At 66.5% G+C, this 26036-nt stretch overlaps 3 protein-coding genes across 5 annotated transcripts; 1 reads left to right on the top strand and 2 right to left on the bottom strand.

Moving 5' to 3' along the window:
* Positions 1 to 838: 838 nt before the first annotated feature.
* On the bottom strand, positions 839 to 14107 carry SSBP4 (single stranded DNA binding protein 4). Its single transcript, XM_055709584.1, is given in 19 exon segments — positions 839 to 1072; positions 1318 to 1374; positions 1376 to 1420; positions 2543 to 2571; positions 2777 to 2855; positions 2931 to 3001; positions 3125 to 3179; positions 3287 to 3322; positions 3455 to 3500; positions 3624 to 3691; positions 4607 to 4677; positions 4770 to 4839; positions 4931 to 4990; positions 5140 to 5223; positions 6044 to 6133; positions 10855 to 10939; positions 12032 to 12093; positions 12221 to 12293; positions 13820 to 14107. Coding segments are annotated over 19 exon segments (1167 nt in total). The 5' UTR covers positions 13876 to 14107; the 3' UTR covers positions 839 to 1042.
* A 796-nt stretch (positions 14108 to 14903) lies between these two features.
* On the top strand, positions 14904 to 18848 carry LOC114017295 (leucine-rich repeat-containing protein 25-like). 3 transcript variants are annotated; one of them, XM_055709441.1, is made up of 3 exons: positions 14904 to 14942; positions 16492 to 17414; positions 18010 to 18848. In XM_055709441.1, exons 1-3 carry the CDS (start codon positions 14919 to 14921, stop codon positions 18128 to 18130), a joined length of 1068 nt encoding a protein of 355 aa, XP_055565416.1. In that variant the 5' UTR covers positions 14904 to 14918; the 3' UTR covers positions 18131 to 18848. The 3 variants fall into 3 exon arrangements, with proteins under 3 accessions (XP_055565416.1, XP_055565417.1, XP_027668585.2); XM_055709442.1 differs by lacking the exon at positions 14904 to 14942 and adding an exon at positions 16229 to 16360; XM_027812784.2 differs by lacking the exon at positions 14904 to 14942 and having other exon boundaries at positions 16251 to 17414.
* A 1629-nt stretch (positions 18849 to 20477) lies between these two features.
* On the bottom strand, positions 20478 to 24215 carry GDF15 (growth differentiation factor 15). The gene is made up of 2 exons (XM_005444369.3): positions 22268 to 24215; positions 20478 to 21561 (listed from the first exon to the last, which is right to left on the bottom strand). Exons 1-2 carry the CDS (start codon positions 22578 to 22580, stop codon positions 20768 to 20770), a joined length of 1107 nt encoding a protein of 368 aa, XP_005444426.2. The 5' UTR covers positions 22581 to 24215; the 3' UTR covers positions 20478 to 20767.
* Positions 24216 to 26036: the final 1821 nt, after the last annotated feature.

Genomic DNA, 26036 nt, shown 5'->3' on the forward strand with positions numbered 1-26036 from the left:
GGGGGTGTTGAGGTCCTTTCTGTTATAAAAGAGGAAAAAAGTCAGAAAAAAAAAACCCACACAAAAAAAAAAAAAAATCCTTCATATTAAAGTTTTACAAGTGGTCCCTGGGGGGGGCGGGGGGCCCCGGTCTGGCGCTCGGGGGGGGGCCGGGGATCACAGTGCTGGCTGAGCACGCAGACGGGGCTGGGGGCCGGGACCCCCCCCGGGGCCGGCTCGCTGCCGGGGGGGGCTGCTCTCTGCACTGGGGCCTGCCCTATAGAGCGCTTGGGGGGGGCGGGTGCTCCGTGGGGGGAGGTATGGCTTGGCCCCCCCCAAACCCCCCCCCCCCCAGCACAGCCTGGGGTGCCCCTGGCTGGGGGGTGCTGCACCCACACTGGGGGGGCTGCGCTGGCGTATGAGCACCCCCAGGGCTTTGGCAGGGCTGGGGGATACTTATGGGCCCCCGGGGTGGCGGGGTGCCCAGCAGGAAGGGTACTGGGAGAACTGGGAGGGGGTTGCACTCCCCGGGGGTAGGGGGCACCGCTCATTAGCAGTGCAGCTAATTGCCGTTAAGTGCATGTGCCCCAGCCAGGCTGCATGCCACAGGGTGGGGGGCACAGCGCTGTGACCCCCCCTCCGAATCTCCCTCCCCATGCTGGGGGGGGGGATGTGTCACCAACTGCCACGGAGGGGGGCCACAATGCCATGAACCCCCCCCCCCCCCAAATCCCCCTCCCCATGCTTGGGGGGGGGGGGGGGGGCTGGCACCACCCCCCACCACCACCACAGTGCCAGAACCCCCACCCCAGTGCCTGCTCCCACCCTGCGGGGGTGTCTGGGGGGGGGGTGTCCCAGAGCTCGGGGGGGGGGGGGGGGCCCTGCTGTGGGGGCAGGTGGGCAGTACGTAAGTCACAGGTCTTATTTCTAATTATTATTATTTTTTCCGCATTTTTTTGTTTGTTTGTTTCGTGTTTTCTGGTGGGGGGGTGGGGGGGCTGGGGGGGTTGGTAATTATTATTAATTATTTTTCATCTGGCGGTCGGCAGCCTCGGCGCTGGGCTCACACGCTCATTGTCATGCTGGGCGAGTACTAGAGAGAGCGGAGACACCAGAGGGTTAATTGGGGAGGGGGTCGCGGGGGGGCACACTGCTTCTCCCCCCCCCGCCACCCGCCCCCTCTGCCCACCTCATGTTTCCCAGCCGCTTGGCCAAGGCAACCCCCCTGCTGCCATGGGGGGTCTGCTATGGGGACTTTGTTATTGCCCCCCCCCCCCGCAGCTGCTGTGCCCCCCCAGGCTCCCCACCCCCCCGCCAGCCCCCCCGGGGGTCCCTTACGCTGTCGCTTTGGAAGGGGTTTAAGAAATTGCTGCTCAGCTCGGCGTCGTCCCGCGGGGGTGCCAGGGGGGTTGCTCAGGGCCCCCAGGTTACTGGGGGAGCTCTAGGGGGGGGGAGAGAAAAATGTTAGGGGAGGGGGGGGGAATGGTGTATGGGGGGCGCCCGGTGTATTGGCAGGCCCAGTAAATGGGGGGGCAGGGCGTGGGATCTCAGGGCATGGGGGGGTCCTAGTACATGGGGGGCGGGGGGCAATACATTGGTGGGGGGTTCCAGTGCAGGGGGGGGCCAGTGCAGGGGGGAGCTCAATAAATGGGAGGGTGTCCCAATAAATGGGGGTGTGTGTCCCAGTGTATGTTGAGGGAGGGGATTCCAAATAAATGAGGTCCCAGTACATGCAGGGGGTTCCCAGTATATGTTGGGGAGAGGGGCACCCCAATAAATGGGATCCCAGTGTATGGGGGGGTCCCAGTGTATGTTGGGGAGGGGCTCCAAATAAATGGGGTCCCAGTACCTGTTAGGGAGGGTGGGCACCCCAATAAATGGGGGTCCCAGTGTATGTTGGGGAGAGGGGCACCCCAATAAATGGGGTCCCAGTGCATGGGGGGGTCCCAGTGTATGTTGGGGAGGGGGGGGTCCCAATAAATGGGGTCCCAGTACATGGGTGGGGTCTCAGTGTATGTTGGGGAGGGGGGCACCCCAATAAATGGGGGTCCCAGTGCATGGGGGGGTCCCAGTGTATGTTGGGGAGGGGGGCACCCCAATAAATGGGGTCCCAGTGTATGTTGGGGAGGGGGGGGTCCCAATAAATGGGGGTCCCAGTACATGGGTGGGGTCTCAGTGTATGTTGGGGGGGCACATCCCAATAAATGAGATCCCAGTAAATGGGAGGGTGTCCCAGTAAATGGGGGGGTGTGTCCCAGTGTATGTTGAGGTGGGGCATTCCAAATAAATGAGGTCCCAGTACATGCAGGGGGTCCCAGTGTATGTTGGGGAGGGGCTCCAAATAAATGGGGTCCCAGTACCTGTTAGGGAGGGTGGGCACCCCAATAAATGGGGTCCCAGTGCATGGGGGGGTCCCAGTGCATGTTGGGGAGGGGGGGTCCCAGTGCACAGGGGTCCCAGCATTACAGGGTCTGCCCATGCACAGGCACCCCAGTGCATGGAGTTGGGGGGGTCCCCAGCGCATGGGGGTGTCCCAGCACACGGGGGGGGTCCCCGCACTCACCTTTGGCAGCCCGTCCATGTCCCCGGAGCCTGCAAAGGCACCAGCAGTGCATGAGTGACCCCACCTCAATCCGTGCCCCCCCCCGCCGCCCCAGCCCTGCACTGAGCCCGGCCGCCCGCAGATGGAGCCCACGGGCCGCGGGATGCGGCCGCAGCAGGGCTGGGGACCACCTGGGGGGGGGGGGGGGGGGTGGGGCACCCCTTGCCGCGGGGAGGGTCCGGGGGGGGTACCCACCTAAGGATCCGTTCATGTGATGCGGCTCCATCGCGCTCATGCCGCCCATGGGCCCCTCAGGTCCGGGCCCCATTGGGAACTGGAAGGGAAGGGGGGGGTGAGTGACGTGGGACCCCCCCCATCCCCCCCCCCGTGCCCCCTCCCCATCACTCACGTTCGGTCTGTTCCCCGCGGGCCCGATGGGGTTCATCATGGTGTACATGTTCTCACTGGAGTTGGTGGAGTCTGGGGGGGGGGCACATAGGGGGAGGGGGTGAGCAGGGCACCCCCACATCCCGCCCCCCCCCCCCCCCCCCCAGCAATGTCCCCCCACCCCCTGCGCCTTGTCCCATCCCTGCAGACACTCACCTCCGGGGCTGGGCAGGATGGGGGTGCCAGGGGGGCCACCGCCCCCGGGAGGGCCCTGGGGGGGAGAGAGAGGAGGTGGGTTGGGGGGGGTCACAGCCAGTTTGCCTGCAGCATGTGCCCCCCCCCCCCCCCCCCAAAAAAAAAGTGCACCCTGACACTCACCACATAGTTCCCAGGGGACGAGGAGGAGTAGGCAATCTGGGGGGGACAAGAGGGGGGGTCAGCATGGGGGGCACGGGGCCAGCATCCCCATAGTCCCAGTTGTGCCCTGCACACCCCCACCCCCCCCCCACCCCCTGCCCCGGTATTCCCTCCCCCCCCTCAACTTACAGAGTTGGCGTTGGGGTTCGGCCAGGGCCCGCGGCCGCCAGGGCCCCTGGAAGGCAAGGGGAGAGGTGAGGGGGGTCCCGCCGGCCCCTGGGCCCCCCACCCTTCGTGGCCACCCAGCGCCCCCTGCCCAGCTGTGGGGCGGGGGAGGGGCGAGGGGGGGCTGCCTTACATGTTCATGGCGGGCATGCCAGGGCCGGCCAGCGAGCTGGGGGGGGGGCGCATCCCACTGCCATAGGTCTGTGGGGAGAGCAGGGGGTCAGCAGGGGTTGGGATGTCCCCATCACTGTCCCCAGCCCCAGCCCTGTCCCCGTCCATGTCTCCCTGTCCCCAGCCCCATCCATATCTCCTTGTTCCCAACCCCATCCGTGTCTCCCTGTCCCCAGTCTCAACCCCATCCCTCTATCCCCACCCCCAGTCCCATCCTTGTCCCCAGATGTCCCTTGTCCAACTCCATTCCCAGTCCCATCCCTGTCCCCACCCCCATCTCCCTGTACCCAACTCCATCCTCATGCGTATCACCCTGTTCCCATCCCCATCCCTGTATCCCAGTCCCCCTTTCCCCCTATCCCTGTCCCCATCCCCATACCTCGCTCCCAACCCTGTATCCCTGTCCCCATCCCTGTATCCCTGTCCCCGCGTCCCCATGCCTGTATCCCTGTCCCCATCCCCGTACCCTGTTCCCATCCCTGTATCCCTGTCGCCATCCCTGTCCCCCTGTCCCCATGCCTGTATCCCTGTCCCCCTGTCCCCATGCCTGTATCCCTGTCCCCATCCCCGTACCCTGTTCCCCATCCCTGTATCCCTGTCTCCATCCCTGTCCCCCTGTCCCCATCCCTGTATCCCTGTCCCCCTGTCCCCATCCCTGTACCCCGCTCCCCATCCCTGTATCCCTGTCCCCATCCCTGTATCCCTGTCCCCATGCCTGTACCCCAGTCCCCATCCCTGTCGCCCTGTCCCCATCCCTGTACCTCGCTCCCCATCCCTGTATCCCTGTCCCCTTGTCCTCATGCCTGTACCCCAGTCCCCATCCCCTTCCTGTCCCCATCCCTACGTCCCTGTCCCCTTGTCCCCACCCCTGTCCCCATCCCTACATACCGTCCCTGTATCCCAGTCCCCCCCCACCCCCACCCCCACCCCCCTCCGTGCCCTCACCTGGGGGGCCATGCCGGCCATGCCTCGCGGGGGGTTCATGCGCTGCATCGGGCCCCCCATGCCGGGATGTCCTGCTCAGAGGGATGGGGGAGGCATGAGACCCCACGGCCCCCCCACACCGACGGGCGGGGGGACACAGGGGGACAGGGACCCCCCAACTCACCCTGCGACCGCGCAGCCGGATCCATGGCGTTGGGCAGCAGCGGCTGGGAGCCGGGGACACCCACGGGAGGCTGCAGCGCAGGGGGGACAGTGGGTCAGGGTGCTGGAGGACCCCCACCCAGAGGGGTCTGCACCCACTTGGGGGGAGGACAACCACCTCACCTGGTTCGGCATCCGGAGCGGGGGCCGGGGGCCGCCGGGGTAGCGGGGGGACATGAAGGGCTGCAAGAGAGAGAGTTGGGGGGGGGTGAGCCAGGGTTAGGGCGGGGGGGGGCTGCGGCGTCACCCTGGGGGGCTGGGGGGGGGGGGGCGGGGCACACCTGCGGGCGCTGGGGGGTGGCCGGGGGCTGCCGGGCTGTGCCCAGCCTTACCTGGCTGTGCGGCCCCAGCATGGGGGCCCCGGGGTTGTGGGGCGGAGGTTGGGCGTGGGGTGATGGCTGAGAGCCCGCAGGTCCCTTCAAGAGAAATAAAACACGGTTATGGGGGGGGGGGGGGCAGCGGCGGGGGGGGGGGCAGCGGCCCCCGGGGGGGGGGCACCCCGGTGGGGGGCATGGGGGGGCACAGGGCTGGCCCCAGCCCGGGGCAGTATGGGGAGCACTGGGGGGGGAGAGGCTGTGCCGGGGGGGTGAGGGGGGCCTGGTTCATGTAACACCCCCGGCTGCACGCAGATGTGGGGCTCAAGTGTGCGCACACGCTAAGGGCACGCACACGCTAAGGGCACGCACACGCTAAGGGCACGCACACCCCGGGGAGCACAGGCAGGTCCCTCAGCACCATGTGCAAGGGCCCTGGCACGCACACAGGCTCACACGCGTGCACTCACACACACAGAGGCACTCACACACGTGCCCACACCCCCCACGTGCTCACATATGTGTGCAGAAGTGCAGTGCCCATGCACAGCCACGAGCCCTCTCTGCATGCACACCCGCGCCATGCACGCACGCAGAGCTCTGTGAGCACGTGTGCATGCTCACCCCCCCGTGCGCACCAACACGCAACGCTCATGCATGTTCATGCACACACGCATGCATGCACCAGTATGCTCACACGTGCACACTCACGCACAAGCAAGCTCACACGTGTGCATGCACACCTACGCATGCCAGCACGCACACATGCTTACACGCATGCACATGCTCACACACGTGTGCTCACGGTGCACCAGCACATACAGCAGGGTCCCCGCCACCCTGCCCCGGGACCCCCGCAGGCAGCACAGGCTGGGGGTGGGGGTGGGGCACAGCCCCAGGACATGGTGCAGGCGGCTGGTACCTGGAAGAAGGCGGGGGGCATGGGCCCCCCCGGGATGCCGTCACCGGGGGGCAAGTTCCCCATCACCGGGCTGGGAGCCGCTGCCGCACTCTGCAGGGAAAGGAGAGCTCAGCACCGGGGGTGGGGGTCCCCAGCAGCCCCCCGCCACCACCCCGAGATCAGCACCGGGGGTGGGGGTCCCCAGCAGCCCCCCATCACCACCCCGAGACCAGCACCAGAGGGGCTCCCCAGCAGCCCCCACCCCCACCCCAGGATCAGCACCGGGGGGGTGTCCCCAGCAGCCCCCCAGCCCCCCCGCGGGGCGACAGGCAGCACTGGCTGCAGCTGTGCCCATCCCCGTACGTCTGCACCGGGGCACCGGGGGGGTGGGGGTGTGTGTGTGGGGGGGGTGCACCCGGGGGGGCTGCCCCTCGCGGCTGGGGGCCACCGGCGCGTCCCACCTGCCTGCAGCCCCAGGGCCACCCTGTCCCCATGTCCCCCAGGAGCCACCGGTCCAGGCGGGTGGTGAACAAGAGGGCAGCGCATGGAGAAGGCGGTGTGTCCCCCCCATCCTGCCCCACTGGGGGGGGCCGGGAGGGCTACGGGGGACCCCCGGGGGGCTGGCGGGGCTGGGGGGCGCGGGCAGGGGGCCCTGGCCCCCCTCGCCGGCCGGCCTGGTCCGAGGGGAGCTGTTAAGGGAAGGAATGTGCCGGCTTTCCGGCTCGGCCCCTCCGCCACAACTGGTTTCAATTTGTACGGAAGGAGGAGAAGGGAGGGGGGGGCCACGCTGCCCCCTCCACCCGGGGGGCCCCGCACCGCCCCCCAGCCCCCCCAGCCCTGCGGGGAGAGGGGGTCGTGGCTGCTCTTGGAGGGGGGACATCACCCAGCACCTGGGGGAGGGGGGGGGCAGAGAAGGGACACCCCTGGGTGCTGCTGGCACTGGTGTGGGGGAGGGGGGGATGCTGGCTGGGGAGGGAGAGACCCCCCGGGGGGCCCGCAGTGGGCACACAGGTCACGCCATGTACACGGGTCACGCCAGCACATGGGTCACGCCATGAACACGGGTCACGCCATGTACACGGGTGACAGTGGGTGCCTAGGGGCACCCAGCCGGGGCTCCCCGTCCCACGGTAGCCACACTGGAGCCTAATGCTTTCCAGGACCCAGGGGCTGGGGCGGGGGGTGTCCTGGGGCCCCCAGCCTCATTTCCCAGCTGCAGGATGCGACCCCGGGCGCTCCCCAGCCCCAGGGGGTGGGTGGAAGACAATGGGAGTCTGTGCCAGCAGCCAAACCCAGCAGCCTGGGGGAAACTGGGGGGGCTGGGGGAGGGGACAGGCATAGCCCCTTCCTATCCCAAACCCACCCCCAGTGCCCTGCACCCCCCCACTGTTAACCCCCTCCGTCCCTGGTGTGGTAGGGACAGTGCCCCCCCCAAGCCAGACCCTGGGGTTGGGGTGAGGTGCTGGGGAGCCCCTGAGCACTTCGGGGATCTTTGGGGGGGACAGGGTGGCACAGAGCTGGTGTGCCCAGCACGGGGCCGGTCAGGGAGCCCACCATGGGCCCACCATGAAGCTCATCAGGGAGCCACCACAGAGCCCACCGTGGTCCCACCATGGAGCCCGCTGTGGTCCCTGTCCTGGAGTCATCACAGAGCCATCATGGTCCCACCATCGTCCCACCACAATGTCCAACACAGAGCCGCCATGGAGCCCACCACGGTCCCCATCCTGGAGCCATTGCAGAGTCATCATGGTCCCATCATAGTCCCACCACAATGTCCAACACAGAGCCACCACAGAGCCCACCACGGTCCCCATCCTGGAGTCATTACAGAACCATCATGGTCCCACCATAGTCCCACCACAATGTCCAACACAGAGCCACCATGGAGCCCACCACAGTACCCATCCTGGAGCCATTACAGAGCCATCATGGTCCCACCACAGTGCCCAACACAGAGCCACCATGGAGCCCACCATGCTTCCCATCCTGGAGCCATTACAGAACCCGTCATGGTCTCACCACAATGTCCAACATGGCACCCAAAACAGAGCCACCACAGAGCCCTCCATGGGCCCACCATGGCCCACCATGATGCCCATCCTGGAGCCATCACAGAGCTTCCCACAATCCCACCACAGTTCCACCACAGAGCTCGCCATGGTACCACTACAGCCCATCACAACGCTCATCACGGAGCCACTGTGGTGCCCACCCACCCTCGCCCACCCCTCTGTGGCACGGGGGACAGGTCCCTGGCCAGTAGCTGCCCCAGGGGGTCCGGCCGCATCACCCCAAGGGGTGCCAGGAGGGGGGAAGGGTGAGATGGCAGCAGCATCACCCCCTGGCTATGGGGTCAATACAGCCCCCCAGGGACAGGGGGAGGCCCATCTGGGGGGAAACAGAGGCCCTGTCTGCCCCCCGGGACAAAGCTAAAGCAGAGGGGGGTGCAGGCCCTGCCCCCTCTTGGGGACACCCCCCCTCCTGCCCCACAGTGCAGGGACAGTGCTTGACACCCAGCCCAGAGTAGGGCCCCTCCTGCCCCCCCAGCTCCAGCCCCACAGGGGGACAGTGGTGCCCCCACCATAGCAGGGACCGAACTGGGCCCCCCCATCACTCAGTGATGCAAAGCAGAGTTGCCATGGCAACAGGTTGGGGAGTTTCAGCTCCTCCTGCAAGCTCAAGGTCAGCACGGAGAAAAAACGGGGGGGGGGGGGGGGGGGGGGCACTCACACAGACGGGACATGGGGGGCAAAGCCTGGGGGCTCCCCACACTGCTCCACCCCAGGGGGACCCCAGACCCCACAGCTGCCACAGCTGCTCCTCACTGGCCAGCCCCCCCCAGTGCTGAGGGGTCACCATCCCCACGATGCTCGCAGTGGGGGTCCCGATGCACCCTTGGGGGCCACAACGAGCAGCACCCACGGGAGGGCGAGGGGCACCCACCCCATACCAGGCAGCCCCAGTTCACCCCCTGGGTACCGGTTTGGTGGCGGTGGGCACCAGGCGGGGGATGCAGTTGTGCCGAGCAGCCCATGGGGTGCGGGGGGGGGGGGGGGGGGGGGGGGCTGCGGGGGCTCCCCCCCAGCGGTCCCCAGCGCCCCGGCTCTGCCTGCCAGGCAGCACTGCCATGGCAACGCGGCCTGACCCGTGCCGCGTCCCCGTCCCCGTCACCGCACCGGCAGCCTCATTAATTCCAGCATGGAAATCAGCTCTGCGCAGCGCCGGGGCCGGGGGCGGCGGGGGGGGCCCTGCTGCAGCCCCGGCAGCCCTCGCGCTGCTGGCGCAGGCACACGCGTGCTCACGCGCACCCCGCGGGGACCCGCCGGCCCCGTAGGGGTAAGGGGTGTCTGGGAGGGCGCCACGGCCACCCCCCTCCCCAAGCTGGGTGCTGCTGTGGGTGCTGAGCACCCAGGGAGGGGGGAGGGCACGGGGAGCAGCTCCGGCCCTGCTCCGGCGGGATGGGGAGAAGGTCGGGGGCAACGCGGGCCCTGTGGCCTCCTGCATCCTGCAGCAGCCTGAACACCCCAGCACTGCGTATCCCACAGCTTCCCGCACCCCCCCCCCCTGGGGCCGGGGCCCCCACAGCATCCTGCATCTCTCAGCACCGTGGATACTGCAGCATCCTGTATCCCACAGCACTGCATATCCCACAGCATCCCGCATCCAACGGCCTTCTGCATCCCCTGGCACCCTACACAACACAGCATCCTGCATCCCGCGGCACCATGGACCCCACAGCATCTCATGGTGCTGCAGATCCCACCACAACCTGCATCCTGCAGCACCACGGCCCCTGCAGCATCCTGCATCCTAAGGCCTCCTGCATCCCCTGGCACCCTGCACGCCACAGCATCCTGCATTTCGCAGCATCCCACATCCTGCGATGCTGTGGACCCCACCGCATCCCACATCCCACAGCATCCTGTGACGCCGTGGACCCCACCGCACCCCACAGTGCCATGGGTTCCACCACATCCCGCATCCCTTGGCACCTAGGATTCTGCAGCATCCTGCATCCCATGGCCTTCTGTATCCCCCGGCATCCCGCACACTGCAGCATCCCGCAGCATCATCCCGCAACACCGAGGAGGCCACTGCATCCTGCATCCCTTGGCGCCGTGGATCCCGCAGCATCCCACACGCCTGGGGCCAGGCAGCCAGCAGCATCGCCACTCCCAGGGCACGGTGCCCCCTGCAGCCCCCCCAGCGGGTCCCCCCCACCCCAGGATGCGGGTCCCCCCTGCCCACCCCCGTGGCTGCCTGCAGGAGCGGGCACAGCCGGGCTGTTGACTCTGCGCCAATAATTAACTCGCCGAAGGCTGGCGCCAATAATGAGTGGAGCTGCCGGTGGGGGGGGCAGGGGGGGGGCCCAACTGGGGGGGTCCCACAGAGCCCCAGGACCACGGTGACCCCAAGGACACCGGATGATGGCGGGGGGATGGATGACCCCAACCCCACTGGGGTACCCCCGGGTTGGGAAATGAGCCTGTTATTTTGCCTTCGCCGTGGGATGGGGCCAGATCCAGGGGTCCCTGTCCCCTGGGGGAGTGGCAGCAGGGGATGGGCATGCCGGGGTCCCGGGGCGGGGGGCGGGGGGGGGGCTGAGTCAGGCCCCCAGGGATTAGCCCCCCCCCCTAGCCCTGCCGCCCTGCAAAATAGGTCACCCAGGCTGGCAGGCTGGGGCTGGCAGCGCCAGCATTAACCCCCAGATCGCCGGTGCCCTTGGCACAGGGGGGGGGAGGGCGGCTCACCGGGGGGGTGGGGGGCGGGGGGGCAGTGTGGGGAGGGGGGAGCGGGGCAGGGAACCCCCCCAGCACCGTGGTACTCACATAGTCATGGAAGGCTTTGGCCTCGCTGGAGTGCTCACAGGTTTCCCGGCGGTCCGGAGCAGCACAGTACAGGTCCCAGAAGACGCTGGGGGGGACACGACAGGGGATGGACAGTGGGTCAGAGCCCCCCCTCCAAGATGTGTCCATGCCCCCCCACCCATCCCGCCCTCACCCGCTGTGCCCCAGGGGTGTCCCCCACCACTGGCTGAGCCCGGCCACACTCATGTCACTGATGGTTGGGGGGGGGGGGGGTGGCTGGGGCAGCACTGGGGCCGGTGCTGCTCGCGTCCCACCCCCGTCCCACCCCCCACCCCCCACCCCGTCCCCCACCACCACCACCACCACCCCCGGCGTGGCGGGGGCCTCCCAGCTCCGGCGCTGCTGCCTGTTTTCCCTGGAAACAGTCGCTACAGCCGTAGCCCAAATTCCTGGGACTTTACATCAGGCTGCAGCATCCCAGGGTGGGATGGGGGGGTCCCCCCGCCCGCGCCCCCCGCCCCAGCCACCGGGGAGGACGGAGCAGCAGAGGGGCCGGTGGTGCCCCCCCAGCGCTGTCTCTAGGTGTCCCCCCACATTTGGGGTGTGGTGGCCGGGTGCCGGCAGCGGGAGGGTTAAAGGCCTGGAAGGCGCCATGCCCCCCCCCGCCCCCCCGTCGTGTGTGTCCCCCCCCCCATAAATCACCAACTAATCGTTTATTGGAAATGGCTAAATGCAGCGGTGGCGGCACCACGGCGCCCGGCACAGCCGCATCCTGCGCCCCACTGAGCCCCCCTCCCCCGGCACGGCCAGTGTGATGCCCACCCGTGGGGACTCCCCCCCAGCATCACTATCACCCCCCCCCGGGGTGCTGTGCTGGGGCACCCCCCGGGTGCAGGGGTCCAGCCCCAAGCTGGGAGCCCCCCCCCCCGCCCCATCCTCAGCACCAAATTGGATCCATCTGGAGGGGCCGGGGTGGGGGTGGCTGGGGTGTAGCTGGGATGGGGGGGGGGGGGCACACACACCCCCTACCCTCCCCCCAAATCACTGATGGGAAAAGCAGAGCGGCAGGTTTATGGGGTATGAGGTGATGTGGCGGCAGTGCGTGGAAGGGGGGCAGCCCCCAGCCCCACTGCTGCGGGAGGAGGGTGTCCAGCCCCACTCCCCCCCGCCCCCCCCCCCCCCCCCCCCGCAGACTCACCACCACCAGGAGTGCAGGAAGCCGGGGGGCTCGCCCAGGGTGATGTTCTTCTCCCATCGGATCTGTGAAAGCGGGAGGGGGGTGGGGGGGTCAGACGGCCTTCCCAGGCCTGACACCCCGGGGATGGGCTCAGGGAGCCCGGGGGCTGCAGGGCCCCGGGGGGCACAGGGTGCTGCCCCCCCCTCTTACCTCCGACAGGAAGGTCTGGGCCGATTTCTGGGCCCCCACGTGCAGCAGGTACTCGTAGACATACAGCGCCAGCCTGGGGACAGGGACAGGGCTGGGGTGTCAGTGGGGCATGGCCCCCCAGGGAGCCCCCACCCCGCGGGGTGTTTCCCCCACACACACACCGCGGGGACAGTGGCACCCAGCCAGCACCGAGACACCCCCACCCCGCAGAGCCCACAGCGGGGACCCCGAGTGACATGGGAGCGGGCAGGATGCAGCCCCCGGTAAGGGCGTGCGGAATGAAGGAGGGGGACACAGTGTCACCCCCCTGCAAGGGACCCCCACGGGCAGTGCGGTGACACCAGTCCCACCAGTGACACCGGGCACCCCTTCACGGCCACCGGCCCCACCATGGGGTGGCCACCCCGGCTCCCGTCAGGCGTGACTCGGGGTGGGTGACACATCCCACTAGGGACCTGGCCGAGGGGCGAGTGCCACCACGGGTAGCCCCTGGCAAGGGACCCTCCGGGGGACCCCAGGGCCCCCCCCCCCCCCCCCCGGTGCTTCATCACCCCCCGGCACCGGGGAATGCGACTCGTGGGGACCCCCCAGGGGTGGCTGGGCCTGGGGGGACCATTGCAGGGTGCAGCCCCCCGGCTCCGGCAGGTGGCCCCAAGCACCAGGGCAGGACACGGGGCTGGGTCAGGCCCCCGGTGCCCCGGGGGGTGGCAGTGCCCTGGGGGTACGACACAGCCCGGCCCCCACTGCCCTGGAGGATGACAGAGCCCATGGGTGGGGGGACACATATTGGTCCCCAGTGCCCCGGTGGATGGCAGTGCTCGGGGGGGACACACATCTTGGTTCCCGGTGGATGGCAGTGCCCGGGGACACACACACACACATCTTGGTCCCCGGTGCCCTGGGGGATGGCACGGCCCAGGAGGGGGTGACACATCCTGGCCCCCGGTGCCCCAAGGGGTGGCAGTGCCCGGGGAACACACACACACACATCTTGGTCTTCGGTGCCCCGGGTCATGGCAGTGCCCGGGGGGGTGACACATCCCGGACCCGGTGCCCCGGGGGACGCCGCGGCCCTGGCGGGGCATCGCGGCCCCCACAGCCCTGGGTCATGGCAGGGCCCGGGGGGGCGCACGGCAGCCCCCGGTGCCCCGAGGGATGGCAGTGCCCGGTGTGTGTGGGGGGTACATCCCGGTGCTCCGGGGGATGGCAGTGCCCGGCGGGGGGGGGGCACATCCCGGCGCCCCGGGGGATGGCAGTGCCCGGCGGAGAGAGGACACATCCCGGTGCCCCGGGGAATGGCAGTGCCCGGCGGGGGGGGGTACATATCCCGGTGCCCCGGGGGATGGCAGTGCCCGGCGGGGGGGACACATCCCGGCCCCCCGGGGGCTGCCGCGGCCCGGGGCGCACCGAGTCTTCCCGGTGCCCGTTTGAGCCCCGACGGCTCCCGCTGCCCCGCGGCGCTGCCGGTGCGCCCGGGCGGGGCGGGGCCGCGGGGGTCCCTCCGCCCCCCGCCCCCCCCCCCCGGCCCCGCTCCCCCCGGCAGCCGCCCCGGCAAAACTTCCGCGCCCCCGGCCCCGCGCCCGCCCCCGCCGCACTCACTTCTCGCGGGCCTGGCCGTCCGAGGGCACGCCGGAGCCCTTGCCCTTGGCGTACATGCTGGGGCGGCGGCGCGGCACCGGCTGTCAGCGGCCCCGGCCCCGGCCCCGCTGCCCCGCCGCCATCCCGGCCCGGCCCGGCCCCGGCGGCTCCGGCCGCGCGCCCGCGGGGGAGCTTGAAACCGCCGCGCCGGGCCGGGGGTCCCCGCGCCGCCCCCCCGCGCCCGGCCCGCAGCGCCGCCCCCCGCCCGCGCCGCCGCGCTTAAAAGGGCGATGGCGGCAGGCGGTGGGGCCCGCGCAGGGGGGGAGCGGGGGGACGCGGACACGGACACGGTGGGGCACGGAGGCGAGGGTGGGCTCAGAGGCGGGGCGTGGGTGCGGACACGGAGGGACACGGACGCGAGGGGGAGGGCATGGATGGGAGGGGGGCACAGACATGGAGGGATAGGACTCGAGTGGGCGGGTGCGAGGGGACAGGGGCACGGGCACGAAGGGGGGGGCACAGACACGGAGAGGGACACGGGCGTGAGTGGACACAGAGGGACACGGATGAGAGGGGGAGGACAGGGATGGCGGGGCGCAGACACGGAGGGACACGGACACGAGGACATGGATGGGAGGGGGGCACAGACACGGAGGGACACGGACACGAGGGGGTGGAGACAGGGGCACGGGCACGAAGGGGGGGCACAGACACGCAGAGGGACACGGGCGTGAGTGGACACAGAGGGACACGGATGAGAGGGGGAGGACAGGGATGGCGGGGCGCAGACACGGAGGGACACGGACACGAGGACATGGATGGGAGGGGGGCACAGACACGGAGGGACACGGACACGAGGGGGTGGGGGTGGAGACAGGGGCACGGGCACGAAGGGGGGGCACAGACACGCAGAGGGACACGGGCGTGAGTGGACACAGGGACACAGACGTGAGGGGGAGGACATGGATGTGAGGGGGTGGGCACGGGGGGACACAGACACGAGGGGATGGACACTGGGGAAACGAGGGGTGGGCGTGGGGGCACATGGACACAAGGGAGCGGACGTGGAGGCGAGGGGGTGGGCACGGACACGGAAGGACACCGACACGAGGGAGCGGGCATGGATACGCAGAGGGACATGGATGTGAGTGGACACAGGGATGTGGATGCGAGGGGGGGGACATGGATGGGGGGCGCAGACACGGAGGGACACGGACGCGGGAGGGTGGATACGGACACACAGAGGGACAGGGACATGAGTGGGCAGGGGGGACACAGACATGAGGGTGTGGGCGCGGACACAGAGGGACACGGACAGGCGGTGGGGACACGGGGGGACACAGACGTGATGGGGTGGACACAGAGGGACACGAGGGGGTGGGCACGGACACACAGGGACACGGACAAGAGGGAGGGGACACAGGTGCAAGGGGGTGGGCATGTAGGGACACGGACACGGGGGGGGGGACACGACACATGGACCTGGGTGTGAGGGTGGACATGGCGGGACACGGACACGAGGGGGCAGACAGGGACACGGCGGGCACAGAGGGACACAGGTGGGGGGTGGACATGGAGGGACACGGATGTGGGGACTTGGACACGGCGGGGCAGGTGGTCTTGGGGGACACAGGACGCTGTGGCAGACACGGGCACATGGGAAGGACACGGACACGGGGGGATGCAGACGTGGGGAACACTGGGATGGGGACACGGCCACACACCCACGCACGGAGCCCTCCCGCCCCAGCCCTGGGGTCCCCTCTCGAGCAGGGGGTCCCTCCGACAGGGCGCCGCAGGCAGAGCCCCTGGAGGTGCTGAGACCCCCGGGGGCCCGATCCTGCCTGCGTGGGTTAATTCCACCAATACCTCATGGAGACCCTGAAAGCCACCCCCCGCCCACCGCTTCATGGGGCCCCACGATTGTGCACACGTGTGCATGCAGCTGTGCACGCATGTCCGTGCTGCCGGTGGGCATGTGTGTGCACGTGTGTGCGTAGGGGAGGGGTTGCGTGTGTGAGCACCCGGCATATGTGCGTCTACATGCATGTGCAAACATGTAGCATCGTGTACGTGCGTGTGCCCACACACAGCTCCGGGGGCTGTGGCAGCTGCCGGCTCGGGTGTTCCGGGGGCACTGCGACCGCAGTGTTGGGGTCCCCTGGCTGGGGCTGATATGTGAGGCTGTGGCGATGCTCAGCACCGTGCTGAGCGCAGCCCCCCCCCCCCCCCCCCCCCCCCCCAGCCCTGAGCCCCCCCCCGGGCTCCCCCCAGGTGCTGTGGGCAGGGAGCAGCACCTGGGGTCAGAGCCCCGCAGCACCCCAGGAAAGGGTCAGGGGCTGGTGGTGGCCAGGGGGTGCTGAGGCGGGGGGTGCTGCCCCCCCCTCCTCCCCGGCCCCTGCTGGTGACAGCTACACCCTAGCAGGGTGACACCGGAGGGTGGGACCTGCCTGTTCCTCTTCCTGCACCCAGGCAGAGGCAGCTGGAGCGCAGGCGAGTTGGGCTGCTGGGGCCAGCGGAGAGCTGGAAACCACCTGCCAGGACCCGTGGGTGCCACCCTGGGTGAGAGTGAGAGCACGGGTGGTGCCAGACTGGGCTGCACTGGTTTGCACTGGGAGGGGGAAACCGGCATGCTCAGCGGGAACGGGGGGCTGCTCAGGTGGCTCCTGCTGACCCCCCTATTTCCCACCCAGGGAGCTGGCAGAGGGGCCATGGGGCACCCTGTGGCCCCCCTCCCCCTGCTGCTGCTGCTGCTGCACCCCGTGACCCCCACGACCCCCGCAGCCCCCTGCTTCCCCGCACTGCCCACGGCCTCGGCCGAGCTGGATTTGGCCAACAGCAGCCGGCAGTGCGCCGAGCTGGACTGGGGCCCCTTCCAGCAGAAGAGCCGCTTGTGGCTGAGCCATAACGGCATCGGCGCCCTGAGCCCCTCATCCCGCATCGGGCCGGAGCTGCTGGAGCTGGACCTGTCCCACAACCGGCTGCAGGAGCTGCCACCCGCCTTCCTCAGCCGAGCGCGGCACCTGCGGCACCTCCAGCTGCAGCACAACCAGCTGCGGCAACTGCCCGCCGGCTTCTTCGCCAACGCCACGGCTCTGCAGATCCTACGCTTGGAGGGCAACCCCCTGCCCGCCGTGCCCCCCACCGCCTTCCAGGCCAGCCTGCAGCTCCTGGCTGTGCCGTGCCGCTGCGACGTGGTGGGCACCATCCTGGCACCCTGCACCTGCTCCGGGTGCGCGGCACCCCAGTGCCACTGCCTCACCGCCCATCACAACTTCGTCAATGTCACCGATTTCCACCACCAGCAATGCCGGCACAATGTGGGGCTGGTGGCCGGCCTGGCCGGGGCTGCCGCTGGTGTGGCTGTGCTGGTGCTGGGCACTGCTGCAGTTTGTTACTGGCGGAGGAAAGCAGCCACTGGTGCTGCCAGTGTGGGGTGGGGTAAGTGGGAGCCCGCCGGAGCCCACGGGCAGCCCCGCTACATCAGCCGGGCCATGGAGACTGGCACCACCGATGCCACTGCTGCGCTGGACTATGAGAACGTCTTCGTGAACCCCTGCACCGTGCCGGCCGCCGCGCCAGGCTGGATGCCCGGGTGGCAGGAGGAGCAGCACAGGTGAGGCTCCAGCACAGGGACTGGCTGCTGGGCGCGACCCATCCCCTCCCCTGCTGTGCTGTACCATGCCACCTTGCCCCACGCTATCCCATGCCATGCCATGCCATCCCATCCCATCCCATGCTGTGCCATCCCGTGTCACCCTGTGCCATCTCATCCCATCCCATCTCGTCCCGTGCTGTGCCATGCCATGCCGTGCCATCCCATTCCATGCCATGCCGTGCCATGCCATGCCATCCCATTCCTTCCCATCCCATCCCATGCTGTGCCGTGCCATGCCGTGCTGTGCCATCCCTTCCCATGCCATGCTGCCTGGTGCCATGCTGTCCAGTCCCGTGCATGCCATCCCTCCCCACCCCACCCCACCCCGTGCCACCCCGTGCTATGCTACCCCATGCAGTGCCACCCATGCCACCCCACGCTGTCCCACCCCACCATCCCCAAGGCCCAGGCGCTTGCCAGGGCTGAGCCCTTTCCCCCCACCCGCACCCCCAGAGCCCCCCCATGGCGTTTGCTCCCCCATTAGGGACCAGCCACCCTGAGCCCCCCCCCTGCCTGGGCACGGTGCGGGGTGCCACCCCTCTGTCCCCCCCAGCCCCCAGGTCCTGGAGGACGACGATTATTTCCTGGAGAGCGAGGCCAGCCCCAGGGACCAGCCCATCTACGCCAACACGCAGAGCGCCAGCGAGGACATCTACATTGTCCCCGACAAGTGAGGGGCCGGGGGGCCGGGGGGGTGAACCTCTGGCTCCCGCTGATGCTTCTCCCCAGGACTTTCCCTGGTGCCCCCGCAGCCCAGAGGGGACGGGGCTGGGTGCTCCCCATGGACGTTGGCTCCATGGATGTCCCCATGGTGGGGACAGGGACACATGTGGTCCCCACACACACATCCTGCTAGGGATGCCTTTTTCAGGGGTGGGTGTTTGTGACACCCCCCAGCCCCCTGCTTCTCCCCGGTTCCCACTGTAGGGTGAGGGCTGAGGGCCAGAGCTTCCTCCCCGGGGCCCGTGGCCTCTGACCACAGGGACACCTCAGCGCAGCATCCGCCGCCATCTGGCCTGAGCGGGGCCCTGGGGTGACCATGGCGTTTGGTTCCTCTTCCCCTTTCGGCTGCTGATGGAGAGTGTCAGGGTGCACGTGCCCTTGGGGACATGCCAGCAGTTGGGGACTTCTGGGTACTGTGACCACCCTCCGCGCTGTCACCTTCACCCCTCCTTTTTCCTGCTAAATCTGCCCGTTTGGGGAACAAAAGTGAAAGTCCCTAATTTGAATGCTCTTGGCAAGATCCCCGAGCCCCACGCTGCCAGGCTGTGCACCCCGAGGGGACCGGCAGCCTGGGGACATGGGGACCCCACGGCTTGTCTGGGTCCCCTGAGCTCTGACCCTTGTGATGCTCCACCATGCCCCATTAAATGGTTTAATTACCTTAAATGACCCATGTATCTGGTGGTCTGCTGGGAGCCCTGGGCAGGACATGGTGGAGGGGGGGAGGGGCTGCCCCAAGGCTGGTGTCACCCCCGGGCTGGATCGGTCCCTCTGGCAGCAGTGGGGTGGCACCAGCGGAGCAGAGCCAGGGTTCGTTATCTCTTAATGGCACTGACAGCCCCAATTAGGGGCGTCAGGAGCTCTGGGGTGTCTGTAAACATTAACCTGAAAGAGCTGAGTGAGGTGGGGGGTCCCTGGGGAACCTGTCTGCAGCTTAAAAAGCCTGTGTCCCCAGAGCGGGGGTCCCAAGGGACCAGGACCATCAAGGACAGGTCCCAAGGACCCTCGAGGATAGGTCCCAGAGCCCGTGTCCCCAGACTGGGGGTCCCAAGGGCCCTCAACGGCAGATCCCCAGAGCCTGTGTTCCCAGAGTGGGGGTCCCAAGGATCCAGGACCCTTGAGAACAGGTCCCCAGAGTGGGGGTCCCAAGGGCCCTCAAGGACAGGTCCCTAGAGCCTGTGTCCCCAGACTAGGGGTCCCAAGGGACCAGGACCATCAAGGACAGGTCCCCAGAGCCTGTGTCCCCTGTGTCCCCAGACTGGGGGTCCCAAGGGACCAGGCCCATCAAGGACAGGTCCCCAGAGCCTGTGTCCCCTGTGTCCCCAGACTGGGGGTCCCAAGGGACCAGGACCCTCGAGAACAGGTCCCCAGAGCAGGGGTCCCCAGAGTGGAGGTGGCTGAAGTCCAGCTCCCTCAAGTCTCTGTCCCCAAGAGTGGACATCCCCATAGCTTGTGTCCCTCAAGCCCTGGTCTGCAAAGACCCTGTCCCCAGCATCGAGGTCCCCATATCCCACGTTCCTCAAGCCCAGGTCCTCACCAGGAGCTGCCAAGGGGCCGGGCAGCCAAGGACACCCCCAGTACATGCTGGAAGAGGGGACAGGACAGAGAGGAGCTGTGACCAGCAGAGCCACCCTATCCAGCTGTGCTGAGTCCCTTGGGGACACGGTGTGGGCCACACACCTCTGCAGCGACAGAGCCCAGGGGAGCTGGGGTTTCCCCCACCCCTTGGTGCCCGTAGGGTTCCAGAGCCGGAGGTACCTGGAAATCGGGCAGCAGCATTCCGGATGGATGTCCCGCCTGGCGGGGTCAAGGCTGTGCCCAGCACCCACCTCAAGGACACAAACAACTCAAAGGTCTCTGGGAGCATCGCCCAGGCATTACTCACCACCGGCAGCAGTGGCAGGGAGGGGATGGGGCTGGCCCGGCCCCGGAAAACCATAAGGATTTACTGGCAAATCCATATGGAGTCAGTTCCCGGCCACTTGCAGAGGGGGAACTGAGGATCCGAGCTGTGGGACCCCTGGCCAAAGGTGACCCGGAGACCCCCAGCTGGTTGTATGGGAGGTGCAACCAGCATCCCTGATAGCATCACCCTGTTCATTTACATTATTACTTTATTTCTGTTTTATAGAAATATACTAAATACAAATACACACACACACACACACAAAATCTTTCCTGAAAAAGTATTTTGTTATAAAAGACAATAAATTAGCAATAAATAAGAGGGTGGTATAAATAAGTCTCTAAGCAGAGAAGAGACGGTGCTCAGACCTGGCGTGGGCTGCAGCCACCCGGGGACACCCACCCCCACCCATTTGGACTCTGCCTGGTGGGAAGGAGCCACCAACCAAATAAAATATGGTTTTAAATAAAGGAAGAGAGGGGGAAATAAGTTACTGTGGCCTGTGGAGGGGGGTTCACTGCCAGACACCCTGGGGTTGAGCCAGACAGCGGAGCCGGGGCCAGCACGGAGGCATTTTGTGCCACAGGGTCTGGGTTTTGGGATGCCGGATCTGCTGGGAGATGGGCAGGCTCTGCCCCATCCGGCTGGTGACGGGTCCTGGGCTGAGCCAGAGGCGATGCCGTCAGGCACAGTGGCACCTGGTGACCAGCATGTCCTCAAAGAGGGTCGAGACCAGCCTGCCCTCACCGTCGTAGTGCATCAGCACCATGGGGTCGTAGCCGGCAGGGACACAGCAGGGCGGTGGGGTGGCTTTGGAGAGGGAGTGCATGCGGGCTTTGATCTGGGCGTGCATGCTGGCGGGCTTGTAGTTGTGGGGACAGGAACCTTCGCAGAACCTCATGTAGTAGCTGTTGGGGGCAATGACCCAGTCCGACCAGCCGATGTCCTGGAAGGAGACCTTGAGTGACTTGAGGCAACACTTCCCATCGCTCTTCCTGCACTCTTCCTCCAGCCCCCGAGCTCTCCGGGCCCCCCGACCTCTGGTCTCATGGGTCTCCACCTCCAGCACCAGCGTCTCGCCCCCCATGGTGGCCAGCAAGGCTGAGACATTGGCTGTGAAGGCCAGCTCCAGGTGCAGGGTGTCCTCAGGACCAGCAGCCCAGGGCCGGACAGCTGCCGTGAGGTCCAGGCTCAGGGTGTCACGGTCCAGCTCTTGGCTGTGCAGGAGCTGGGGGGTCCCGTGAGCCCCCCCCAGTGTGTAGATGTTGACCTGAGGGGACACGGAGGCATCAAGTAGGGACATGTCACGGGAGGACAGGGATGGCTTGAAGAGTTTCAGCTCCGCCTGCACCACCTGGAGCTGCCGGTGGAAAGCCTCCGTGCGGGAGAGGAGGAGATGGTAGCGGTAGGGACCACGGGGGTCCTGGTCTCCCGGGGGGTCCTGGTGTTCCCAGGGGATGTCCAGCCAGCGCAGCACTGCAGGGACAGGAAGGGCAGCTGGTGTAAGAGACAGCAATCCCCCCCGGCGGCCAAGGCTCGTGACCAGCTCCTGTCAGGCAGCCAAACCGCTGCCTCTGGGGAATCACCCAAATCCTGAGGGATGCTGAGGCCAGGGAGATGCGGCCCCATCCTCAGCCCCAGATCACTCGGGACCCACCATCTCCAGGGACCACCCCCCGACCAGAGGATCTTGCTGAGGGGCGGCAGCTGGTACCGAGCCGGTGCCCCAGAACCTGTTGGGGTGACCCCCACCCCCCACCCTGGCTGTCCCCTCCCCAGCCCAAGCAGCAGGAGCTGAATATTTTCCAAAATCCCGCCAGATCCAGAGGAAACCTCAAATAAGGCTGAAGCCGGGGCACCTCTCACCTCCCCTCCGCTCACCCCCAAGCCACCTGCAGCCCCGCTCCGAGCACCCACAGCTGCCACTGCGCTGATCAAAGCTTTCATGCCAAATTTCCTGGATTTTGTGATTTTAAGCAAAACAGCTCAAGCTGTGGCTCCTCCCCACTGCTGGGGCAAGGGAAGCAGCTGGGATAAGGATGACCACGGCCGCTGGGATTCATGCCCGGTCATGTCCCGGCACATGCCCAGGCAGCCTGGGTGACATGCCCGAGCAGGGACACACGCGTGTGCACCCAGGGGACAGGGGCTGTGGGATGCGCAGGGAGCCACGGCCACTCACGCTTGGGGGTCAGGCGATGCAGGCGGCTGGTCCTGGGCACAGCTCCCTCCTCCTCCTGGCTCCGGTTCCCCATCAGCTCAGACACTTTCTGCTGGTACAGCCGCTGCGCTCTCTGGATGCTCTCCTGGTCCAGCCGGTGCCGGATCACAGGGGGAGCGGCCATCCCCAGCCGCTCCAGGATCTGCTTTTTGATGGCTTCCAGCTGGAGTCTGTCCTCATCCCACGCGTGGGGCCTCAGCTCCACACTGGTGAGCAGCAGCAGGAGCTGGAAGCAGGTGAGGGCAGCCCCGACATCCCACAGTGCCCTCGGCATCGCGCAGGCAGCCAGCAGCGCCGGGGGAATTTATCTACAAAACCTCTTGTGCAAAGGCTGGACGCGCAGCTCCCAGCGATGCTTCCAAGGGAATGAATGAAGTGGACCAGACCCGATTTTATAGGAGCCGAACTTTGCCCGCCCTCTGTCCCCCCTCCCTGTCCCAGGCTGCTGGGAGTGCAGAGTAAACACCCAGTAGGAATTTCTCCTCTCTGCCCAGGATGTTGGACAGGAGCTCTGACGGTGCTGGGGTCAGGTGATTTACAAGCTGGTTTGTAGCTGTGGAGGTGAAAAATATGTAATACTTTTTCCTCAGGCACAAAGATTTCCCTTCCACTTCCCGTTCTCCCCACAGATCACTGTGCCAGCCCATGGCTGGGGGGATCCCCCTCGCCTCCCCCGCTCCATCAGTGAGGGGCAAGCGGCCGTGGGCAACGTCTGATGACCTGGGAGGTGGCAGAGCAGGTGGCAGGGGGTGATGGAGAGAGGATGATGTGCAGGCAGGTGAGCACTGTGGGCAGCATCGCGTGCGGCTTGTGCATCCCTGCATCCTCGGCTGCCTTCTCTGTCCTTCACCACGCGGCAGTGCATTACGGCATGGGGCTGAGCCGGGCACTCGGCCCATGCCCTAAAACCCCTCCGAAGCAGAAGCGGAGTGGGGAAGCAGCAGCCGGTCAGCCCGTCTCATACCAGCGCATACAGGGAGGAGGGAGCAGATCAGCGTTGGACCTTGTCCTACCAAACTGGCTGATGACACCACAGCCCAGCTTGTGGCAGCGGCTCCTCCGTGCAGCCGGTGTGGCACGTGCCCTGGGTCCAGTCCTTCCTGAAGCAACCGTGGCTGGGGTTACATCATCCCTGGGAAGTCCAAAGCTGGTTGGGATGGAGCTGGGCACGCCGGGATGGCATGGATCCAGCAGGGCCACGTGCGGTGGGAAGTGCCGTGCCAGACCAGGGCTGCCCGCATGCCAGGGAAGAGAAAACCCACGGTGGGAACAAGCCACCAAGGCTGGAATGGGGCCACCCGCCTCTCGCCTTCTCTTAAGGGATGCTTTGACCAACAAGCGTGAGCAGAGGGATGAGAAACCCCTGGTCAGATGAGGCAACGGGCAGGTCCCCCCGGCGCCAGCCGGGGCAGGCGAGGCCATTCCCAAATGTCCTGAAGTCGAGCCAAGTGCCTGGTCTTTAACCGTGCTCCCACCACAGGATGAACGTGCTTACAGTAATCCCATGATTTGTGGCTGTTTACCCTCTGCTCCTTCTCGGGAGCCAGCCCCAGCGTTACTCCTGCCTTTCTCACCCAGTTTCTTGAGGGGTTGCCTGAGGCAAAACCCAGACCGAGCGTTTCAACCTAGAACACTCGAAAGGAGAATTCTGTCGGCACAAGGAGGAGCGGCGTCACGTGAAAGGGATCGCCTGGCTCCAGCTGTTCTGCTCTGGATCCATCCTTGTGGAGGGATGGATGAAGAGGGGGCAGAGGAGCCCACCCCGAGACCTTGCAACACATCGCCCTGCCTTTCTCTGCCCAGGGCCACCAGCTTGGAGAGAAACCTCACGTGTGGCTCACACGGGAGCATATTTCCACAGGCAGCTGGTCCAGGCATGGCTCCTCAGAGGGTGCTTTCATTCCAGCTGGAGCTGCGGGATCCCTAGGGGTTTTCCAGGAACACCAAGCCCCTCTGTGATCCCCTCTCCCATCCGCTGGGATGATTGCAACCCTTCAGCCCCCCTCCCCCCAATTCAAGGAAGAAGGGAGAAGGAGCATCACCCCAGGAGGATCACAGACCTCCAGGTAACACCACCCCACCCCCTCCACCCCAATCACCTTTGGGTCCCCAGCAGGTGTCAGCCTGGCCACCAGCACCCACCACCATCTGCGAGGTGCCAACCACGCTCGTCCAAAGCCAAAGCAGAGCTGCGCAGCATGTCTGGGTGCAGGAAGAGGCCCTGACCCACCAGCAATCACATTGCCCAGCCCTTGAGTAAGACCCAGCAAACCCCTAAATCCTGCAGTTCTGCTTTTGCAAGGCATTTTCTAACTGTAGGCGCACTGCGTGGTACGAGCCCCATCCACGAGTGACGCACAGTGGGTCGTGCTCGGAGAGCATCAAAGTTTGCCGAAGCCGGATGTTTTCCCCCAAAAGGCGCCAGCCATGGAAGTTGGAGATTTACAGTCCAGCAACAGCCGTAAAACTTGTGTTTTAAAAGCAGCAGTTGTGAATGCCGAGTGACTTGTTATGAAATATCCCAGCGTGTCCTCACCAGCCTGCAAGATGCGATTGCACAGCCTCAGCTCCAGGCGTAAACAGTATCCCACGTTTCCTCTGGTCCTCGCTGGGCTGTTAGCGCATCATCTTTTGCATCAGAAGGTCAGGTTAATCCAGCGCCTCTTCCCAGCAGGATGCGGGTTTCTTGCCGGTTAATGCATCCTATGTGTATCCCTTGGCAAGGTACAACTGCAGCGCAGCTCTCACCCACCTGGCACGGATCTAGAGCAGCGATCAACAGGAGTGCTTGGCCATGGGACTGCCAGTGGCCGGCGACTCCCGGAGCTCGGAGGGGCTGGGAGTGAGGAGGAGCCGATGTCCTGGCACCGGCACTCCTCTGTGCGTGGTGAGCAGGAGAGGAACTGGGATTTTTGGTGATTAGAACATCACATGGAGGCTAGCAGCTGGAAAGGCTGCTAGAAAGTCAGGGAAAAGCTCAGAGCATGCACTGCTGAGCCTGGAAAGATGTAAATAATCTTTTTGCCTTCTCGCAGTCTCCAGACAAGAGGTGGTCGGTGGGGAGCATGGTGGGGGACATGGCAGATGCTTGCTGCCATCCCCAGAGCCACCTGCATCTCCCAGCTGAGCCAGCACCAGGGAAAGAAGCCACGTTGCAAACGCTGACATTAAACGCCAAAAGAAACAAAAAGGGAAACATGAGCATTAGTCACTTCCCCGTGAAACACCAGCTGACCGCAGCCCTGAACTTGAACCAGCTCAAGCAGGGCTCAGGGCAGGACCAGAGAAGCTCCCAGCACCGTGTTGGACTGCAGGATGAGCCCCAGACTGGCCATGTGCACCCAGGGTTTTGTGGCTCCTCAAATGCAATTGCTTCCTCACCTCGATGCGATCGCGGCTGGGGGGCTGGCTCCGCTCTGTTGCCCCTGCAGCTCCCTCCAGCCCCGGTGGTGGGATGCTGATGGGGGTGAGCACAGCTGAGGGTGCTCCAGAGGGCTTTGATTCCCCAAAACGTGTGAGATTTCCTAGCAGCTGCTTGCACTGTGTGCTTGCAGAAACCTCAAGTTATTTTTGTAGCATTTGTTATCGCAAGCAGCAGGAGGGGAAGTGCTACCCTCCAGATTTTAGGTCTACTAGTTCTTGGTGACTGCTGGGCTGAAAAGGTGCCAAGAGCCTCTGATGAAAGCCAGAGCCCACGAGGAATGGCGCGCATGAGCCCTGGGACTGAGGT

Source organism: Falco cherrug, chromosome 4, assembly GCF_023634085.1.
Source record: "Falco cherrug isolate bFalChe1 chromosome 4, bFalChe1.pri, whole genome shotgun sequence".
Classification (NCBI taxonomy): Eukaryota; Metazoa; Chordata; class Aves; order Falconiformes; family Falconidae; genus Falco; species Falco cherrug.